The sequence below is a fragment of the Sinocyclocheilus grahami genome, unplaced genomic scaffold (genome assembly GCF_001515645.1).
Source record: "Sinocyclocheilus grahami isolate Dianchi unplaced genomic scaffold, SAMN03320097.WGS_v1.1 scaffold262.1, whole genome shotgun sequence".
NCBI classification, from domain to species: Eukaryota; Metazoa; Chordata; class Actinopteri; order Cypriniformes; family Cyprinidae; genus Sinocyclocheilus; species Sinocyclocheilus grahami.
The window spans coordinates 1545446-1564604 of NW_015505441.1; the positions used below are offsets into that span (position 1 = coordinate 1545446).

The window sequence follows — 19159 nt, forward strand, 5'->3', positions numbered from 1 at the left end:
CTCCACTACTATCCCATGGAGTTTTGGTTCCTTACTGTTGCCTTTGGCTTGCACAGATGCTTAATTAATATTAATACAGTAATATCAGTGATTTAACTGCACTGCTAATACAGGATGATGGTAAAATTCAAAATGAATTGAGCTGGTTGATGACACCAACTTTACAGCATCGACACTGTTATTAATCTGAATTGAATCAACGTTGCACTGACTTGAGCTGAATAATGATATGTGACCCTGGACAACAAAACCATAAGGTCATGAGGGTCAATTTTTTAAAATTGAGATGTATACATCATCTGAAAGCTGAATAAATAAGCTTTCCATTGATGTATGGTTTGTTAGGATAGGACAATATTTGGCCAAGATACAACTATCATCTGGAATCTGAGGGTGCAAAAAAATCAAAATACTGAGATAATCGCCTTTAAAGTTGTACAAATGAAGTTCTTATCAATGCATATTACCAATCAAAAAGTACGTTTTGATATATTTACGGTAAGAAATTTACAAAATATCTTCATGGAACATGATCTTTACTCAATATCCTAATGATTTTTGGTATAAAATAAAAATCGATAATTTTGACCCATACATGTTTTTTTGGCTATTGCTACAAATATACCCCAGCGACTTAAGACTGGTTTTGTGGTCCAGGGTCACATATTGCATTCTGTGGAGCTGCTTATAGCTGAATTAAACTTGTTTCATAATTTGCAGCATTGACAGATATCGAATGGAATTGAAACAACACTGAACTAAACTGAGCTGAATAACGACACCATTTTCTTCTGTAGATCTCCTTTAAAGCTGACATTAAATTAGTTCATGATGCATTTATAACATTAACACTATTTTCTCTTTCTATTTTTAATGTGAAGCTACTTTAAAGCAATCTGTATTATATAAATATCTGAGACTTGACTTGAAATGATGAGATATTGAAGTGTGACATGATACTCTTAGAATGACTGAACTGTGAAGGGGGAATAAAGGATTTGGGAGAAGTAAAAACCACAAACAGCAGATTAAAAAGCAAAGGAGAAAAGAGTGAGAGACATGACAATGTAGAGGTCATCATGATAAGATATGGCTCTTACTTGTATAGCTCATAGTCGGTTCCGTCCAAATTGTCGAGGGCCTTCTGAGCCTGCTCCTTGACCTGGGTCAGGTACACCAAGGCTGCTGCCTTGTAGTGCTCCAGCTGAGAAGGAGCATCAGCCTGCAGGAAATGGGCCTGGGAACCTGAGAAGACACGGGAAAAGCTTCAGAAACCAAAAGGGAGGACAGTGACGTCTTTAAACTGTCAAGAAACAGGTGGTCAAATAGTCACCATTAAAAAACAAAGCATTAACAAAATCATTCGTTTTTGATAGGGATGCACCGATATGAAAATTTTGGCCGATACCGATAACCGATTATTCTTTATTTTTGAAAGCCGATAACCGATATGTTGGCCGATAAATCTATATCCAAATTGTTATATACTTTTTGAGAGCCTGATTACAAAAAAGGTCTCATCATTAAAAGCCACATCCCAAACACTTCAACATAAGCAGCCTAGTTTGAACGGTGTACGTTTTAAAAATATTTTTACTCTCCCATTACCAAATTTAGTCATAAAAAAGTCTTACAAATAAATAAAATAATGCATAAATAATGCAAACAAGTCACTGGACATCATTACACGTGTAAAGAATCAAAATGAATGCGCCATAGATCAATAAAACGGAATAGCCTCTGCACGGACAATAATTAAATGATTTTAATTACTAAACCATATTGTTGATGAAAATAATAAGAGAAAAATACAAGTGGTTGTTGTTATTAATAATATATCAATGATTTTGAAAAAGTAACAAATTAATACCACTGTTTTAAATAGCAGTCGTTGAGCTGCGCGTGCTGAAGCTGAAGAGCTGAATGAACACGGTAACCTGAAGCGTTTTGCTGGCAGCTTATTTAACTCAAGGAAATGCATCCTGGGATTAATATTAATACAACATAAACATAATATTACAACTTATATATGTACAAAATGACGCAGTTATTGCGTGCTATAGTCAGAATGTGTGATCCTGTTGTGGATGCGCTCTTCCCATAACAACGCGCTGAAACACGGCAACTAAACCCAAAGAATTCACAATGTTTTATTATAATAATGTTCTCATTAGAATGTTATATACACGACATTCCCAATCATAGTTATTAATGTTGTGCACTGCTGTTTGAGCTGCGTGCGCTGAGCTAAAGACGATCACCGGTAAACTGAAGCGCTCTTTTAACTTAACCAAACGCATTCTATATGAGATAAATCAGATATACATCAAATAAACACAATATTACAACATACAATTGCACAAAAGGCTGCAAACAAACAGCGTGCATCTAAAGTGTCTCTGAAGGAAATAATGCATTATTTATCGGCTTTAAGATATCGGCCAAATTTTCTTATCAGGCCGATACCGATAACAGAAAAAATTAGCATTTATCGGCCGATACCGATATGGTGGCCAATATATCGTGCATCCCTAGTTTTTGATTAGTTAAACATGAAGTAAATTTAAATTACTAAAGAAAAATCAGTGTTACTTACCCACAGCCAAGAGGATGGTCAGTGCAAGAGCCACGAATTTCATGGTTAAGCTCTGAAACAGAAAACATTTATTATAACGCTGTTCGACCAAGATTTACTTTGATATTCCCCTGATCCATTCCTCCTCTCCTGCTGGTTTGTGCTCTTACCTGAGTGGTGCTGCTCTGAATGTGCGAGGACGGACAGCAGAGGCAAAGGTCTTATATAGGGCAGAAACAGTACATGTGGAGTTGGAACCCTGTCCTCTTACACATCAGAGGTTCAAAGGTTAAGAGATAAGAGATGCCGTTTAGATATCTGCAGATACGTCAATGCACATTCTCTGTCAGTCTCACAAAATGGAATTACTTGTAAATATTCAATGACATTATTTCTGCCAGAGAAAATATTTTAAGTCATTTTTCAGATATTACTGAAATCTACATTAGTTAAATCTCTGCATTGAAATGCAACAGCATATCAATTTTATGAGATGTTTAACTGCATCTAAACAATAATTCTTGGGACAAATATTTATTTAGTAAATCAATATTCACTGATACAATTCAGCATTAGAAACCAGAAACTCTAAATTGTCTAATGTAAATCTAAGTGCCGAAATTCAGCAATTAAAGCAAGATAGAACAACATTTTTGGATTATATGTTGGTGCTCTGTAGGTTGCATTTATTGGTTTGTGATTAAGCAGTTTGTTATTGAATACAATGCATTTGTGTGATTACATCTCGCTGTCATAAACTGGTAATCGTGAAACTATGACAAGACTGTGAAGTTATCACAAAACATTTAGCAACGTGTAGCAAACCTTGATCTCCACCTCCTTCTGCTCCAAATCCTATTTTATCAACTGCCAACCAAACAAAGTCATAACTAGTCAGGGGTCATTGATCAACTAGTTATCTTTGTCCCTTGATTTACTCAACTGTTCACATTCTCGAGCAAAAGTCTCTTGATTGGCTTATACTGAGTAGCATTTTGACTGAAACTGAGAACATTTCAGTTTAGTATTCATAAATCAAGTACAATTATTATTTACTTAAATGTGAACAGGAAAAGAAAACATTGTCCACTAATACAGACTGTACTGGGGGTTTAAAATATGTAAGTGTACATCTTTGTGGGTGCACTTTCTTTAAGGACAAATGTTAACCCAGTCTGGAATGTATGTAGAGGCACGTATTTCTAATGAGACTATGTTGCAACATAAATTTTTTTTTTTTTTTTACTTGGCAATAAACTTTACAGTCGCCGTCTCAAATGTGCAGTCAAACAGAGGGACAGTGGGTTCTGAGCACTACATGCTGATATACAGAGGACGAGGTTATCCAAGTATCAAGTGTATCATCAGAACAGAACTCCACTCTTGTCATCATCAGCAGGATCCTATCTACTCATGCAGCCTGGATGGTGACGATGGTAGGCCTATTCGATGTTTTCAAATCAGTACAAGGTTTATTTTCTTGCGTTAACTAACAGAGGAAAATCATCTTTTTTGGGTAGAGACTAGAGAGGATCCACTCAGTAAATATTGTAGGCCTACCCTACATGTGACGGTTTGTTCACCTCTTAGAGGTTTCCACGTTGTTGGCTTATTGCATTTCCTAATAAATGATTACAAATCCATCTGCATGATTCCGCAGTAGGTCATTTACACAGGTAGGTGTGTTATGTCTCCCTCTACAGGGTGAATGAGTTTTACTATTTTGTATTTTCTGAAGCAGATTTGGAGTACAAGTTTCAAACTCATGAATGGTACAAAATATATTTGCCTCCAGCAAGATGCTCCTCCCATGTCTTTTCTTGTTTTACAATGCACTATGATATAATATTCTTGCATTTGAGAAAAGACTGATCAATGAATATTCAAGCAGGCTGTTTTAAAATAACTGACAATGTAGATATAGAAGCTCAGTCATTTTTGAAAGCATTATGTAAGTATAGCACAAATGTTGTAAAAAGAATCTGATATAAACATTGCATATTAACAGCATGTGAAATAAATTATACACATGAGGTTCGATCCCTGCTGATTTATTGGAATGCTTGGATCTGAAGCAAGTGGCATTTGTGCCGCAGTAATTGTGCACACTTTGAGGGCCATACAAATAGTTACAGATGGTTGATCTCTTACACTCGAACACAAAAACATTCACATACACCAGCACCAGCTATGTAAGCACTTTGCACAGAGTACTGTACATTAATACAAACAGATTATATTTATATATACACACACAACTTTATATATCACTTCTTGCCCACTGGCTCTCCCATATTCACACTTAACTCTTTACATAATATTTTATAGAGCGCATGGACACATACACAAAAGCAGGGATGCAAGTGAGATAAATATTAACACTGAAAATCTCATGGTTGTGCATTAATGCTTAAGAAGAGGAGCTTTCTCAAACTCAAACTCTCACACACAAGGTATGACATGGTTTGGTGGTTTTCACTCCAGTCTTCCTCCATCATATTTGTGTTATTGGGAATATGAAAGGGCAAAAGAGAAAGAGGAGGTTTCAGACGCCTCTGTGCCAAAGAACTTGAAATGGGGAGCAAGACATACATATTTCAAAGGCATGATTTCTCTTGTGTGTCTGAATCATTTTGCTGTCATCATAACACTGTGAGTGTGACTGAGTGCATGTATGAAGGCACGGAGAAGCTGCCAGAGTAAGTGCTACTATTAAAGGTTGTTCAGACTGTGACAATGGGATTTTGAAGAGACAAAGCAACATGTCCTAAGAAAAACTATTTCTTGCCACAAATGTCTCATCTAGTCTTCTTTCTCTTACTGTTGTCTATTATGCATCTTAGATACATATACACATTGTATACTGATCATATAAAATTGGCCACTGTCCTACATCCACTTTTGTTTTGTTGTTCTTTATCTTGCTAAATAAAGTATTTTAGGTACATTACCTACCAACCCTGCCTCTTCAGTGATTGACCAATATGGTGCCCCTTCCTAGACCAGTGAGGCTCGCCTCTCCTGAGGCATTTCCTCCAACAGTTGAAGCAGCAGCTCATGGAGAGCCGTTGATATGGTCCTGTATGCACCGGCGGTCAGATGTAGGAAGTCGAACATGTCTCGAGAGGAAATAGTCCCATCTGAGTGGACAAAACTACCTCCCACATCAATAAACTGAACAGGGCCGAGTCGAGGAAGAGATGCGCGAAGTAGATTATTCACTGCTGCATTTTTCTCTCTCAGAGGGTTAGGAAACTCTCCCCTTGGCAACAGGCCCTGAATGACAGGAATTACGACTAATCAGCTTAGAACAAATAACTGAACTGCTCAAAGTTGATACTCTGTATACGCATTCATTCGAACACTACAAATCTCACATTATCAATATTTAGACATAGTGATTTAGGTAACTCACCAAAACAATCATTTTGGACTTGGGGTGGCGAGACAGAAGTAACTGTGCAATGGCCAATATTCCTCCTGCAACTTGATCCGCAGTGTGCTCATGATTATTAGTTCCTACCCATAAAACCACCACCTGTGGAAAAACAAACAAGGATGCAATTCCAGCGTTGAACACACATTTGACTTCAAAACAGATATTGTTAAAGCTGTTGGAACAAATAAAGAAAAAATGCTTCCTCACTCTGGGTCTGATGTTCTCCAGTTCTCCATTCTGTAGTCTCCACAGCACATTACAGGTTGTGTCTCCACCAATCCCAAAGTTCAGAGCATGGAGAGGTGAAAACAGTTCCCTCCACACCTGAGACCAGCACCAATAAGAATTGTAAACCAACTGTAACTAATGTAAACCAAATATGTATATTTATAGAAAAGCATATTAAATGCTGATTATTATTAATAATAACCTACAACAGACACAAAACATTTCAGGTGCACATTTGTGTAAGTAAAAAGAGTCATGTCTTTTTCATTTTGGAATGATAAAACTTGCTTTAAGTGCCTTTAATGCAATACTATATATTACATTTACATTATTTAAAAGTATTTGGCCACTGAATGCCATGAAAGAAAGATAAGAATAAAGCATTCCTGAGAGCTGGATAATAAGTCATTCAAATGAAATAAACTAAATTATTAGGGCAAAGTTTTGTTGTTAATATTATTTAAAAGTTCATATATTGGCTATAAAAATACATGTACAATACTTTTCATACGTTTACAATAGTTTCATGTGATAAACTACATTTATAATTATTTACATAATTATTTATTTATAATTAACAGTTTTTATTAGTTCACGTGTTGAGCGCATTTCAACATTTTGCACACACACTGCTCTACTGCTTTTGTATTTACGGAAGCTTAGTATGGGAGCACCAATCGTTGGTTTCTCCTTTGAATTCATTGCTTCTGTTAGAATTATTCTCCTATGTATTTGGAGTAAAGTGTCTTCTTACGGAATAAATGGAATTGTAGTCAAATGTTATGGACGCACATGGCTCTCCTTACATGGACTAACTCATTAACGAGATAACGATCACCTCATTCTGCTGCATTAGCTGCACCATTGAGTCCCCCACAAACAGAACATCAGGCTCGGCATCCTTGCACTCCTGCACAAACCGGTTATGCTGCAAAATATAGGACAAATCCAAGCATGTTACACTCTAATCCTTAATCAGAGCCAGGTGTTATAAAATAGGAAAATATTTGCACAACTCTGAGCTGTCTGAAGCACATGCTTATACAGTCTTCCTCAATGGAGCCCACCTGTGACATCCAGCGTCCGTCTCCCTGCACGTCGATGACAGGCGCAGGTTCAGCAGCGGGATTCTCCTCAGCGCTCATTCTGAGTCTACAACACAAACACAATACTACTATTGAGCGGACGTATTGACGTAATGGAAATGAACAGCAATGGTTGGTTAACTCAGACTGTAGTGAGTGGAAATTTAGTAATTCAACTGTCAACAGCCAAATATAATTCATTGAAAGGGCGCACATATCATTCCGGATACATAAACGCTAGTACGCCGCATAAAGAGCGCCTGTGTTTTGCTTTTAGTATTGTGAGGATGAGGAGGAGGAGGCTGGTGATGATGGACCCCGGATGAAGCCAACACAGAGCAGAGGCTGTGCAGTAAAGATTAACGCTTCATAATGTTCTTTAATGACTGCTATTAGTATTCTCAGGGACGGTCACAGTACTGTTTATCTGATGGCATAACGAAGAAGAATGAATCAACAGCAGGGACAAAAGAAAACCACATTCCCGCACATCACGTCCATCTCTACGCACGTTTCCTTTTGACTAACCTGGCTACAGTGTTTGCAAATCCCGTCTGCAGTCAGTGACAGGGCAGGGCAGGGCTCCCTCAGTCACGTACAGCAGCACCACAGTCGACTGACTGTCCGGTGGAAGATGCAGATGAGTGTTTCTGCTGCCGCGCACCTCGACTTTGCTTTTTCCAGCTCTCCCTTAGAAAGCAATGCAACCTTAGCCGACTCGGGCTACACAGTAACAATAACGCTGGACGTTTCAATTATGAGGGTATATAGCGCGAGGTCTTTTCAAGGAATCACAGTAAATGTTTGGGTTATGTAAACCGAATAGCATCCAGCCAACCACCTCCCCACTTCCCTGCGCAACCGCCCTCGCACTTTCTGGAAGCCTCACTTCCGCCTCCAGCCATCGTCACGCCTCGTGAACGCAAAGCAGGCGAGATCTGTGATTGGAATAACTGTTATAATCGAAGCGGTATCACACGAGAGAGTGTGCTGCTTATATTTCATTCAGCTTGTTTAAAACAGTTCGATATACAAGAACTTAATAGTGCTAACCCTATTAAGCTGTATCATATTTGATATGTGGATTTCTAAGACCTTTTAATTATGAATATAATTAAAACGTACACAACTTGTACACAATACATGCCTGCAGTCTGACTGATCATTCAGTTCATACTTTTAGTAGCCCGAGTAGAAGTTCTTCTAGTCTCATTTAAAAAATGACCACCTTGAGGACATGGAACATGTATATTTTTGCTTTTATTATTTGTACAAAATAAACGTAGAAAAAAACATTAATATTGTTAATATTTCAACATTTACTGGACTGAAGCAACATATGGCTTACCTGATTATCCATACATAATTTATTTTAAAAAAAAGATAATGAAAAACAGACTGCAATAGAGCTTTGATAAAATTAAGCATTCATAAAATTAAGCATTTTTGTTATAACTGTTTGGATGTTCTTACAAAATTAGTACATCAATATGCACGAGAAAAGAACAGATCCATTAACAATATTTCTAGCTATGAGATGAAAAGGGTTATGTGCCTAAATGTGACCCTGGACCACAAAACCAGTCATAAGGGTCCATTTTTTAAAATTAAGATTCAATTAAGAGAACATCGCCTTTAAAGTTGTACAAATGAAGTTCTAGCAATGCATATTACTAATCAAAAATGTATTTTTTATATATTTATGGTAGGAACTTTACAAAATATCTCCATGGAACATGATCTTTACTTAATATCCCAATGGTTTAAATAAAAATCTATAGTTTTGGCCTATACAATGTATTGTTGGCTATTGCTACAAATATACTGTGGTACTTATGGTTTGTTTTGTGGTCCAGAGTCACCAATTTGTTTTTTTTGTTTTTTTTTTAATTGCTTCAAACGAGATTAACAAAAGATTTTAACATATAAATACAACACAACCTATTCACATTATTACAATCATACAACATACAGGAACAAACAAAAGAAGAAGAAAAATCAAACAGATATTTCTTCCTTTTCCATAGAGACACATTTAGCATACAATTGAGTTGAAAAGCATAGCGGGAACATTATTTTTCAAAGAATTTCTCCATAAAATTGAACAAAATTTCATTATTTTTGTTATTAATTAACACTAAGGACTTTTTTAACAACTCCATTTATTTTAAGAATACTTCACATTTAGGTACAATTCGCTAGTTTTTGTTTATGAATGTAATATTTACCATGCAAAATGTAAAAGTTTACAACATATTTAAACATTTTGCTTTTGTGTGTGTAAGAACATTTAGCATCTTTTAAAGATCATTTATAATTAACATTTCTTGGGGCAAATAGAAAAAAGCAAACATCAGACCAAAATTTCAAAGATAAATCACAGCTGTAAAACAAATGACCCAAGTCTTCCTCGTGTACATTACAAAAACTGCATTTGTTGTCGATATCCATGAATTTTGATAAGAAAGCTTTACATGGGTAGATTTTGTGGAGTATTTTAAAGTGTACCTCTTTAACTTTATTCAACATGCAAAATTGTGATGAGAAGCATGACAACCGAAGATTTGATCTCCCCATTGGGAACGCCACCATTTAACATCAGCTTCGCACGAATGAGTCTCTTGTAAAAAATTATATTTGCATTTGAACGTCTAACAAAAATAAACATGGAATATTTTATGACCCAAAGACTGAGCACGCTATTTCAGTTCGACTGCCTAGCCAGCATAGTCAATAATAACACCTACTCGGTTAATATTCATCTTGATATTCGTCAACAGACAGTTTTTCTCCATCAATAAAAGCATCTGCTCCACGAAAGTAAGCTCTCTTCCCCTCCTCTCTCGCCGCTTTTACCCTTGGCCATAGCAACTTCCTCTGTTGTCTTTCTGCAAATGTCAGGTCCTCTGCCAGGCGAACACCTCTTTCCTTGAGTGCAGGATGATCCCGTGCAGCTCTCCAGACTTTCTCTTTGTAGGTCCGGAGTCTACTGTACAGATGTAAATGTACTTTCCCTTCAGTCTGAGGCTTATTCATTTCACTTCTGGTGTGAAAAGGCTTTTATATTTGCCAAAAATATAACTTTTTTATTTTAAAAACAAACAAGCAAGCCCTGTCCAGATTTAAAAAGTAACGCAAAAGTAACGTAACGCATTACTTTCCATAAAAAGTAACTAAGTCACGTAATTAGTTACTTTTTTATGGAGTAACGCAATATTGTAATGCATTACTTTTAAAAGTAACTTTCCCCAACACTGGCCTTGAACCATCCGGACCACCTGCTCAATTTGCGACACCTTGTTCTCGTTAGTCTTGACCCTTGCAGATAGCGATTTCATCTCCTCGGCCACAAAATCAGCCGTCTTTGAAATATTTACTATAGCCACCGAGTTCTGGGCGATTTGTTGTTCCATCGCTGAAAAGCCATCCGTGAGGGCATTAACAGCACGAAGTATATCGGCATTAGAGACTTTGGGTTCTTCCTGACAAGTTTTTTTTGAAAGAGGACTGCCTGTTGGAGTATTTGGGGATGAATCAAAGTCTCCAGATGATGCTTCGAAAAGCGAAGAAAGTAACTTTCTGTCTTTGTTCTCTTTGGCATTTAGGAAAATTCACGCGTGGGCTGGCAGTCTGATTTATCTATATACGTCACAGTCTGCTGTTGAGGTTTTTATACATGAAAAGTTAAAGCATTCTACTTTTAAAGAGAGTTCTCACTCCCCACCTTGTAAATACAAAACAAATTCGTCCAGAAGATGCAAACTCCTCAAAAACGCCTCAGAGCTCGTCCCAACACAACCGTTCAGCTCGCCATCTTGCGCCACCCCCACCAGAGTCACCAATAGTTTCAGGATCATTTTAGTAATGACGTCACTTGAACCTGGAGGCAGCGGCTGCAATTTGTCAATATTCCACAAGATGGCAGCAGAGTTAAAAACTAATAAAAGTCACACTGACATTACTGTGCTTACACATTTCAAATAGCCTACAAGTAGAGTTAGACAAAATATTTAGTCTCGTTTAAGAATAACCGAAAACTTTATGTAACATTTGTTATAGCGGGAGAGAAAAACTAATTAAACGAACATCCAAATTCCTGTAGGAAACGAAACGGTGTTAATTATTCTTTCGATTAGAATGGTTGTTTCTACACTGCTTATGAGAAACATGGATACATAAAGGAGAGCAGTTATCTTGTTGGAAACTGATGTGCAGGTTGACCTTGTCCCGACCGGTTTTTGTTACTCCTTTTAAAACGCCTCCTCTTTCCACTCACGGTGAAGAGCAAACAGTGTGAATGGTTTAGCATTGCCGCTGTCCACAGGAGTGCCGAAGTATAACTAATATTCAGATATTGAGTATAAATACAGTACGTGGCTAGATATATAGTTAATAGTAGGCTCCTATCAAATTAAGGGGCTTTGATAGCATTTTTCCTATGAGTCGGGTCTGGATTTACCTGTTTCCTGCGCTATGTGCGCTTGTCTTGACAGGTGAGTTTCCTACTTCCTGGATCCACCTTTGATTTCGAAATAAATTTTAAATGTTTGATTAACCTAATGTGTTTTAAATATTTAATTCAACGAGTCATTATTTGTGGTGTTAGGAAGATTCTCTGCCTGCTGCTACGTTTGGCAATTTGAGACTACTGTGGTCACATTATACTATAGTGTCAGAGTTGCAAGCTAGTATGGTTTAACCACTACTCATTTTTAGTGTTATTCTGCGGCACTTATCAGACGCTTATCATATTTACACTGTGCTGGCGTTCATAAAACAAGATTATACGAGATTAGATTGATCCTCAGGGAGTAAATGCAGGAATTATAGCGGTTTGAAGCGGATAGCAGGTGCAGTAAGAAAGATTAACAATATAGGCAGAAAAAAAAACATGTAGTAACAATTGGAAGAAATGGAATGTATGTATTTTTTAATAAAAATAAAATCTAAAATGAAGTACACAAAAACTCAAAATATACTACTCAAAATATATAAACGTATTTGCAAAGAGCCTAGGCTATAGGTAGGCCTACTACTGAGTACACCCTTAAAAATAAAGGTGCTTCACGATGCCATAGAAGAACCTTTTTGTCTAAATGGTTCCATAAAGAACCTTTAACATCTGAAGAACCTTTCTGTTTCACAAAAGGTTCTTTGTGGTGAAAAAAGGTTCTTCAGATTATAAAAAGGTAAGAAAGAGATGGTTCTTTAAAGAACCTTTGACTGAATGCTTCTTTGTGGAACCAAAAATGGTTCTTCTATGGCATCGCTGTGAAGAACCTTTTGAAGCACCTTTATTTTTGAGAGTGTAGAGAGTTCTCGTGAAACAGATTTAATGGTTGGAACGGCTGCAGTCTCAGTTCAAGCAGAGTTAAACACACTGATCACAGCAGGACCCATGAAAGCTTTAACTTAACGCGTAATAATTAGTTCAGGGTAGTTAGTGCAGAACATCTCAGTGCAGCAATAGTCCCATGTGACTGAATAATGCTGTATGAGCTGATCAATCATTGCCAAAATATGATACTGTAAAAAAAAAAGTTTTGATGGTTCAGATTGTTGTGGCTAATTGTTATCTGGAAGGACTGGCTGCTTAAAACCCTTAAGATTGCACTGGACATTTTATAAATCAGTAGTGTGTAAAGGTTGGGATTTAACGATAGAGAATGTAATATTTAGATACAGGTATTGTCATCTCTGTTTTTACATTTCAATATACAGTATTAATAAAAGAAAATGATTTAATGGTTATGTGATTTTCATGTGAGAGGTTTTACTTGGTAACATCTGATTGTACCGATCTGGTAATGGTTTGTAAATTAGATTAGGTCTGATAAGAGAGTTATGACATGAACGTGTCTACGACAAGTATCTATATATCTGTTATGAAGTTTGTGGTAACATTATGATTTTCTCTTTCAATGTTTGCTTCAAGGCCATAGAATGTACATTTTAGTGCCGGGTGTAGGGTGAGGGAATGTAAATGTTGTTGGAATGAGCTGTTTGTGTCACCTATATACTTCTCTTAGTAACATGTTAATCCATGGTTATCAGGTGTACATCATGTGGAGGGAATGGAGTTGTTTACGTCCTCAGAGTTGGAGGCAGTCAATGGGACAGATCTACGGCTCAAATGTACATTTAAATCTACACATCCTCTCTCCGAAGAAAGAGTCTCTGTATCCTGGAGCTTCCGACCACTCGGAAAGACGACAGAAGAATCGGTGAGACTGAATGGGTGTGGAGTTAATGTGTCTGAAAATCTTTATTTACTACTTGCTGAAATGAGGCGGAGTACAGAAAATGCCCTCTTAAAAGGCTGTTCAATAGTCTACAATACAATTTTCCTTCTGACCCTTTCTCTCTATTATTCCTTTCTTTCACTTTAAAAAAAACAAAACAATAGCAACCTCATTTGAGTGGGTCATAGTCCTTCCTTCCTATTTAACTTTCCAATTTAACAACCTTTCTTTCTCTTTCTTTTATTCTGTCATAGATTTTTCACTACCAAAATAGTGCATTTCCCCCAAAAACAGGCATGTTTAAGGGTCATGCTGTATGGTCTGGTGATATAATGAAGGGTGACGCATCCATCACGCTGCAGAATGTGCAGCTCAGATTTAATGGTACCTACAGCTGCCAAGTCAAAAATCCACCCGACATCCAGGGCTTTGTAGGCGAGATCAGCCTCAGAGTCATTGAAAAAGGTAAGAGCAGATGCTGTGCCGCTTAAAATCATTTACTCACCCTTCCAAACCTGTGTGGCAGTGAAGGTGACGGTAGTATGAGCAGGATATTGTGTTCTTTCTTTGATCCCAGCAGCTGAAGGACAGAAGTATCTAATCAACTGGGCTAGAGTAGCAGACAGTCTTCTCTGAGAGTGTTATGGTACAGACAACAAGAGTGAGCGATATTCAGTTTACTGGTCAATCTCTGATAAAGTTTCACATTCTGTTATTTGGAAAGATTTCCTTCTTTATTTCGGTTGAATGTACTTAATGGGCAGAGCTGGGTAGATTACTTGAAAATTGTACTCCGTTACTGATTCCAAATTACAGAATGACAGAATTTGTAGTTAGTGTAATCCATTACATTACACATTTTAGGTAATATAATCAGACTACTTTTTGATTCCTTTTAGATCACTTTTGACCTGACTTGTTAATCACATTGATTTAAATGGGATAATCTTGTACCATATTGATATAAAAATACATACTTATTCTATTCTATTCTATCTACTTGTTTTCTTTTTGTTATATGTACGTGTGTGTGTGTGTGTGTATATATATATATATATATATATATATATATATAAATAAATTTTAAAAAACCTCACTACATGTACTGCTTTAGGCTAACCAAGCCTTGTCATAGTACTTGCATATTATTGCTCTTTTGTTGGCTTTGGTTGCTTCTATTGTCCTCAATTGTGAGTCACTTTGGATAAAAGCGTCTGCTAAATGTAATGTAAATGTAAAATATATTCTATTCATTGTTGTTAACAACATGAAATGCATTAAACATTACATTATGTTAAGGTTTCACAAACTGGGGTTCATGAGGGACATGAGTTTAATGAAAAGCTAATAATTAATTAGAAAGGAAGACTTAAAAGATGGAAAAAAAGAATTGGGGAGTATCAATAAATGATGAATAATTTATTGATATTGTGTGAATAATATATAATTATTTAACCAATAAAATAACTGTAGTCTAATTATGAGTAGTTTAAAATGTAATTTAATCTAAATACAAGTACTTAATTTTTGGAATCTGATTACGTAATCCAGATTACATGTAATCCGTTACTACCCAGCTGTGTTAATGGGCATAATTATTTTATACAGTATTGCCAAATCATCAGTATATACAATAAAAGCGGTGATAGGAAAAATAAATAAAACAAGATGCCAGTACTGGTAATAAAAATGATAATAGTGTTAATAAGAACATACATTTGAAAATAATCAGAATAAAATAAACATTCAATAAGGCAGCTGAGCATTAAGAATACTTTCTGTTTTCTTCTTATAGTTTCATTCTCTGAAATTGGAATTCTGGCAATAGCTGTGGGTGGATTCATTGGCGTTGTTCTCCTGATCCTCATCATTTATATTGTTGTGCGGGTGTTCCGGAGACAGGACGATGATATGGTTGTTGAGATGGAGAACCACAAATCAAAGGATCAGGTGCTGTGAGAGAGGATGCCTGACTCAGTTAGTTTTCTGTCTGGACTAACCCATCTTTAACTACTAGTGATAACATATTTCAACACAGGATTTTCTAATTATATGAAATAACAATATCTAACTTTACAGAGATATGCTTTTAGTTATCATAACCTTTTATTTTTATTTTTGACGTATGTATGAAAACTTAAGGTGAGGTAAAATTTCATATATAAAGTGATATCATCCATCTTTTGTATTCTTAAAAAGATGAGAGATATGAAGTGTTTATATGTGTTTAAACTCTGACTTCATTGCTGCCAATAAGTATGATTGAGAATTTTTGTCATTCTTCATTCTGTGTTTGTCTTTTGCACCGCTTTACAGCAGTTTCCGTCACATACAGTAAACCTGTGCAGCAAAAAAAACAAAAAACTATCCATTTAAGGGAGCAATATAAATTCTAAAACCAGTAACAAATTTTGTAAATAAAGGTAGAATGGATGGATCAAAGAGAAACTTCATGAAAAAAAAAAAATCATCGAACAAATGTAGTACCTGGGCCTTTATTGTTCTTTGTACTGCCCATCTCAAATCTTCAGTGTTCTGGGATTCTCTGTTCATCAATGCTGCATGGATTTTGCTATTTAGAAAATATCTTTCAAATGAGTAAATTCATCCTTTAATCCTAGTTTTAAAAGTCATAAAAACCACAAATGTTTTATTTTTTCTATTACCTACCCACATTGAGTCTGATTGTATGCCAGTTTATGTTTATGTAACCCTTTTTTTTGCGAGGGTTAAATTCTAACTTAAATTTAACTATCCTAGTTTTGGTTGTGCTTCCATTAAACCGACAGATTTTATGATTATTAAAGTGTTTATTCAAAGTAGACTGATTTAGTCATGGCAAAAACACAAACAAGAATTGAACATTATATCTGCAAAATAAGAAGAAGAAGAAGAAGAAGAAAATAAATAAACATTGTGGCTGAATAAATATGGCAAATGATAAATATGAAAAAGCACCCTCTGGTGGCTGTAAAGTCTGTAATAAAATAGTGATAAGATGAGTTAGAGTTTCATTCAATACAGTGAACAGCCAGAGATCCTTCTCCCTTAAATGGACCAACTTTGCACAAGCTCCTTTGTTAAACATGGCTGTAATCAGACAGAAATGTGTATTTATTATTATAGCAAAACTTAGCACACTGAGAAGATGTAGTTTAAAAGCATGTGTTTAAGAGACAGAGAGACAAGACACAGTATATTTTGTTACATTACATTGATCTGAGGTCAATCATGAACCTGTTAATTATAAACACACGCTGTGTTCTTCTAATGATGTGTGTGTGTGTGTGTGTTGTAATAAGATGGATGAGGGACTTCTAAATCCTAGACTTAAAAGGAGTAATTGAATTGATAGATTTTCAATTGTTTCAACCAAATAGAGAACCTGATTTCCTGTATGTGTGTGTGTTTGCTCACTCACTGCGGAATACCAGAGTGTGCTGAAAGAGGCTCGTCCCCTGCCAGACTCTTTGCTGCACCAGCAGAGGACACCTCTGAGTGTGTGTGTGTGTGTGTGTCTGATGAGAAAGAAATGCAGCATTGGTAGGAACTGGTCCAGAAAAGCAGAAAAAACCCTCTCCACCGTCAGTGCAGTACTCGCTGCAGAGCAGCCTCAAAGCGGAGCGTAGAACTCCAAACTGCAGCCCTCATCCCACAAACACACACACACACTTCTGCACTGTCCCAGTGTCTTACACTGTTATGTTATCAGCATGGATATTTTTGATGCCTCACTTGTCTTTACTGTATTTGTGTATATGTATACTGGATACTTGATGTGACCTGTGACACACAATACTTTGTCGAAAACTTGCTTCTTTTTTTTTAAATAATTATTTGTGTTATTTTATGAGCTCATTTTATTTGAGAGAATACATTAAATATTTTGGGATTTATTTGTCATAGTTTGAAATGACTTGCACATTTGCAGCATGCATATTTGAAATTAAAGCAAAGAGGTGTTTAAAACTGGTTAAAACTATATATAGAATTTTCCATCAACATTATAATAAATGTAAACTTCAAATCTTTATATTGAAGTGCAAGAGAGTGCGTCTTTAACTTCAACTATTAATTTAGCATTTCTGTTTTTTAAACTTCCACCAAACATTTAAAAAATGTGAAACACTTTAGGGACAAATTCTCACTTATTACTTGTTGCATATTATCATGTATATTACAAGCATATTGCTGTTTATTATTGCTTACAAAGCACATATTAATTAACATATTAAGTCTTATACTGCATGACCACATTTTAGATCCCTTAATCCTACCCCTACCCCATAAGTTAAGCATAACTTAACTTATGACCTTACTAACTATCAACAAGAAGCAAATTAGGAGTTAGTTAATTGTGAGAATTGGTCCTTAAACTAAAGTGTGACCAAAAAATTTATTTTCAAAAATAATATGTATTTAAAGTTAGTTATGTATAATTACATGCAACTACCACCCCCCTCCCCCCACACCAAAAAAATGCTCTAACCCTATAGTAAGTGCATGCTGTTTGTTAATATTACTCAGTCAATATATTACTATTTCTCAAGACACTGCTCAACAGGATAGTCCAAAAATAAATATAATACAATTATAGCATCATTTATTCACCCTCAATTAATTCCAAAACTGTATGATTTTCTTTTTTCTGTGTATTCAAAAAAAAATATTTATTTTGAGTATGAAATTTTCTTTTTTTTTCTTCTTTTTTTTTTTTTAACTCTTTGGTTATGCAACATTAGCAAGTGTTCCACAGATTTGATTGACTTGAAAGTGAGTAAATTATGACTGTGAACTATCCCTTTAAGAAAGTTTTAGTGATGATAACTAATCAGCCAGTGCCAGATTTTTCTTTGCACAACAGAAACCATGTAATGCTGCAATATCATTATGCTACGTCTCATGTCCATATGGGGATGATGCAGTAAGCATCCATGTGTGGTTTGCAGTCCTCAGTGGAGGGGCTTAAACAAGGGCCTGTTTTGAGAAAAGAGGATTGTTTTAAGCAAAGCAATATCTGGAGTCAGCAGAGAGCTGGACATGTTAGGGCAATAAGAAAAACAGGAGACACAAGACAAAACTCCCAACCAGTTTCTACTGCAGTAAAGGATTTAAGGAAATAAAAAGAAAGACCTGGATTTATTATAATGTAATTAATTTAAACTGTTTGCAAATCATATAGGAATGACTTTTCTTTGATTTGATTAACCATCTCAGTAATTTTAATCTTGACGAGCACTGTTAGCCTGCTGAGGCAGATCAGCTATAAAATGGAGCTACAACTTGTAAAACTTTTAGCTATGTAGAAAACTTGTTGACATTCTAACAACAAATGGTCCTGGAATATGGCAGATGACAGCTTGATGTTTCCTCAATATTTAAATAACTGATCATTGATCCTCTGTTTAGCATAAGAAAAAAACATACTCATCATGGCTTTTTCCAATGATTCACCAATAAATACAAATGCAGCTCTTCACACCCATTTACAGCACATCCTAGTTTACATAGATCTCTAGGAGTCCCAAGTACACAATTTCTGGTTTCAGATGACAATTGTCCTTATCCAGGAAAACCTGACACTGCTGGT

The 19159-nt window shown here is 35.9% G+C and overlaps 3 protein-coding genes and 1 pseudogene across 6 annotated transcripts in view; 1 reads left to right on the plus strand and 3 right to left on the minus strand.

The window, feature by feature from the left end:
* Window positions 1-2790, minus strand: part of LOC107599208 (apolipoprotein A-I-like) — a 3949-nt gene extending 1159 nt beyond the window's left edge. The window contains exons 1-3 of the mRNA XM_016290736.1: window positions 2746-2790; window positions 2597-2648; window positions 1101-1245 (exon numbers count right to left, since the gene is read on the minus strand). Coding sequence (XP_016146222.1) covers window positions 1101-1245; window positions 2597-2639 — 188 coding nt within the window. The 5' untranslated portion in view covers window positions 2640-2648; window positions 2746-2790. The remainder of the gene's footprint in view (window positions 1-1100; window positions 1246-2596; window positions 2649-2745) is intronic.
* Window positions 2791-4615: 1825 nt separating this feature from the next.
* LOC107599209 (platelet-activating factor acetylhydrolase IB subunit beta-like) lies at window positions 4616-8233 on the minus strand. Of its 2 annotated transcripts, none has more exons than XM_016290738.1 (6): window positions 7856-8233; window positions 7310-7390; window positions 7081-7170; window positions 6222-6338; window positions 5991-6113; window positions 4616-5851 (listed from the first exon to the last, which is right to left on the minus strand). In XM_016290738.1, exons 2-6 carry the CDS (start codon window positions 7385-7387, stop codon window positions 5573-5575), a joined length of 687 nt encoding a protein of 228 aa, XP_016146224.1. In that variant the 5' UTR covers window positions 7388-7390; window positions 7856-8233; the 3' UTR covers window positions 4616-5572. The 2 variants fall into 2 exon arrangements, with proteins under 2 accessions (XP_016146224.1, XP_016146223.1); XM_016290737.1 differs by having other exon boundaries at window positions 7310-7394.
* A 1819-nt stretch (window positions 8234-10052) lies between these two features.
* Window positions 10053-11184, minus strand: LOC107599224 (uncharacterized; annotated as a pseudogene).
* A 271-nt stretch (window positions 11185-11455) lies between these two features.
* On the plus strand, window positions 11456-17430 carry LOC107599229 (myelin protein zero-like protein 2). 3 transcript variants are annotated; one of them, XR_001610647.1, is made up of 5 exons: window positions 11457-11820; window positions 13382-13551; window positions 13824-14034; window positions 15365-16863; window positions 17069-17430. XR_001610647.1 is itself a non-coding variant. In XM_016290763.1 (4 exons), exons 1-4 carry the CDS (start codon window positions 11766-11768, stop codon window positions 14203-14205), a joined length of 495 nt encoding a protein of 164 aa, XP_016146249.1. In that variant the 5' UTR covers window positions 11456-11765; the 3' UTR covers window positions 14206-14213. The 3 variants fall into 3 exon arrangements, 2 of the variants coding, with proteins under 2 accessions (XP_016146249.1, XP_016146248.1); XM_016290763.1 differs by lacking the exons at window positions 15365-16863; window positions 17069-17430 and adding an exon at window positions 14147-14213 and having other exon boundaries at window positions 11456-11820; XM_016290762.1 differs by having other exon boundaries at window positions 15365-17430.
* Window positions 17431-19159: the final 1729 nt, after the last annotated feature.

Coding starts and splice junctions, on each gene's coding strand:
- LOC107599209 (XM_016290738.1), bottom strand. CDS start 7,387: ATGAGCGCTGAGGAGAATCCCGCTGCTGAACCTGCGCCTGTCATCGAC. Junction 6,114..6,221: donor TGGAGAACATCAGACCCAGA/GTGAGGAAGCAT, acceptor GTTTTTCCACAG/GTGGTGGTTTTATGGGTAGG. Junction 5,852..5,990: donor AGTCCAAAATGATTGTTTTG/GTGAGTTACCTA, acceptor CCTGTCATTCAG/GGCCTGTTGCCAAGGGGAGA.
- LOC107599229 (XM_016290762.1), top strand. CDS start 11,766: ATGAGTCGGGTCTGGATTTACCTGTTTCCTGCGCTATGTGCGCTTGTC. Junction 13,552..13,823: donor GAAAGACGACAGAAGAATCG/GTGAGACTGAAT, acceptor ATTCTGTCATAG/ATTTTTCACTACCAAAATAG. Junction 14,035..15,364: donor CCTCAGAGTCATTGAAAAAG/GTAAGAGCAGAT, acceptor TTCTTCTTATAG/TTTCATTCTCTGAAATTGGA.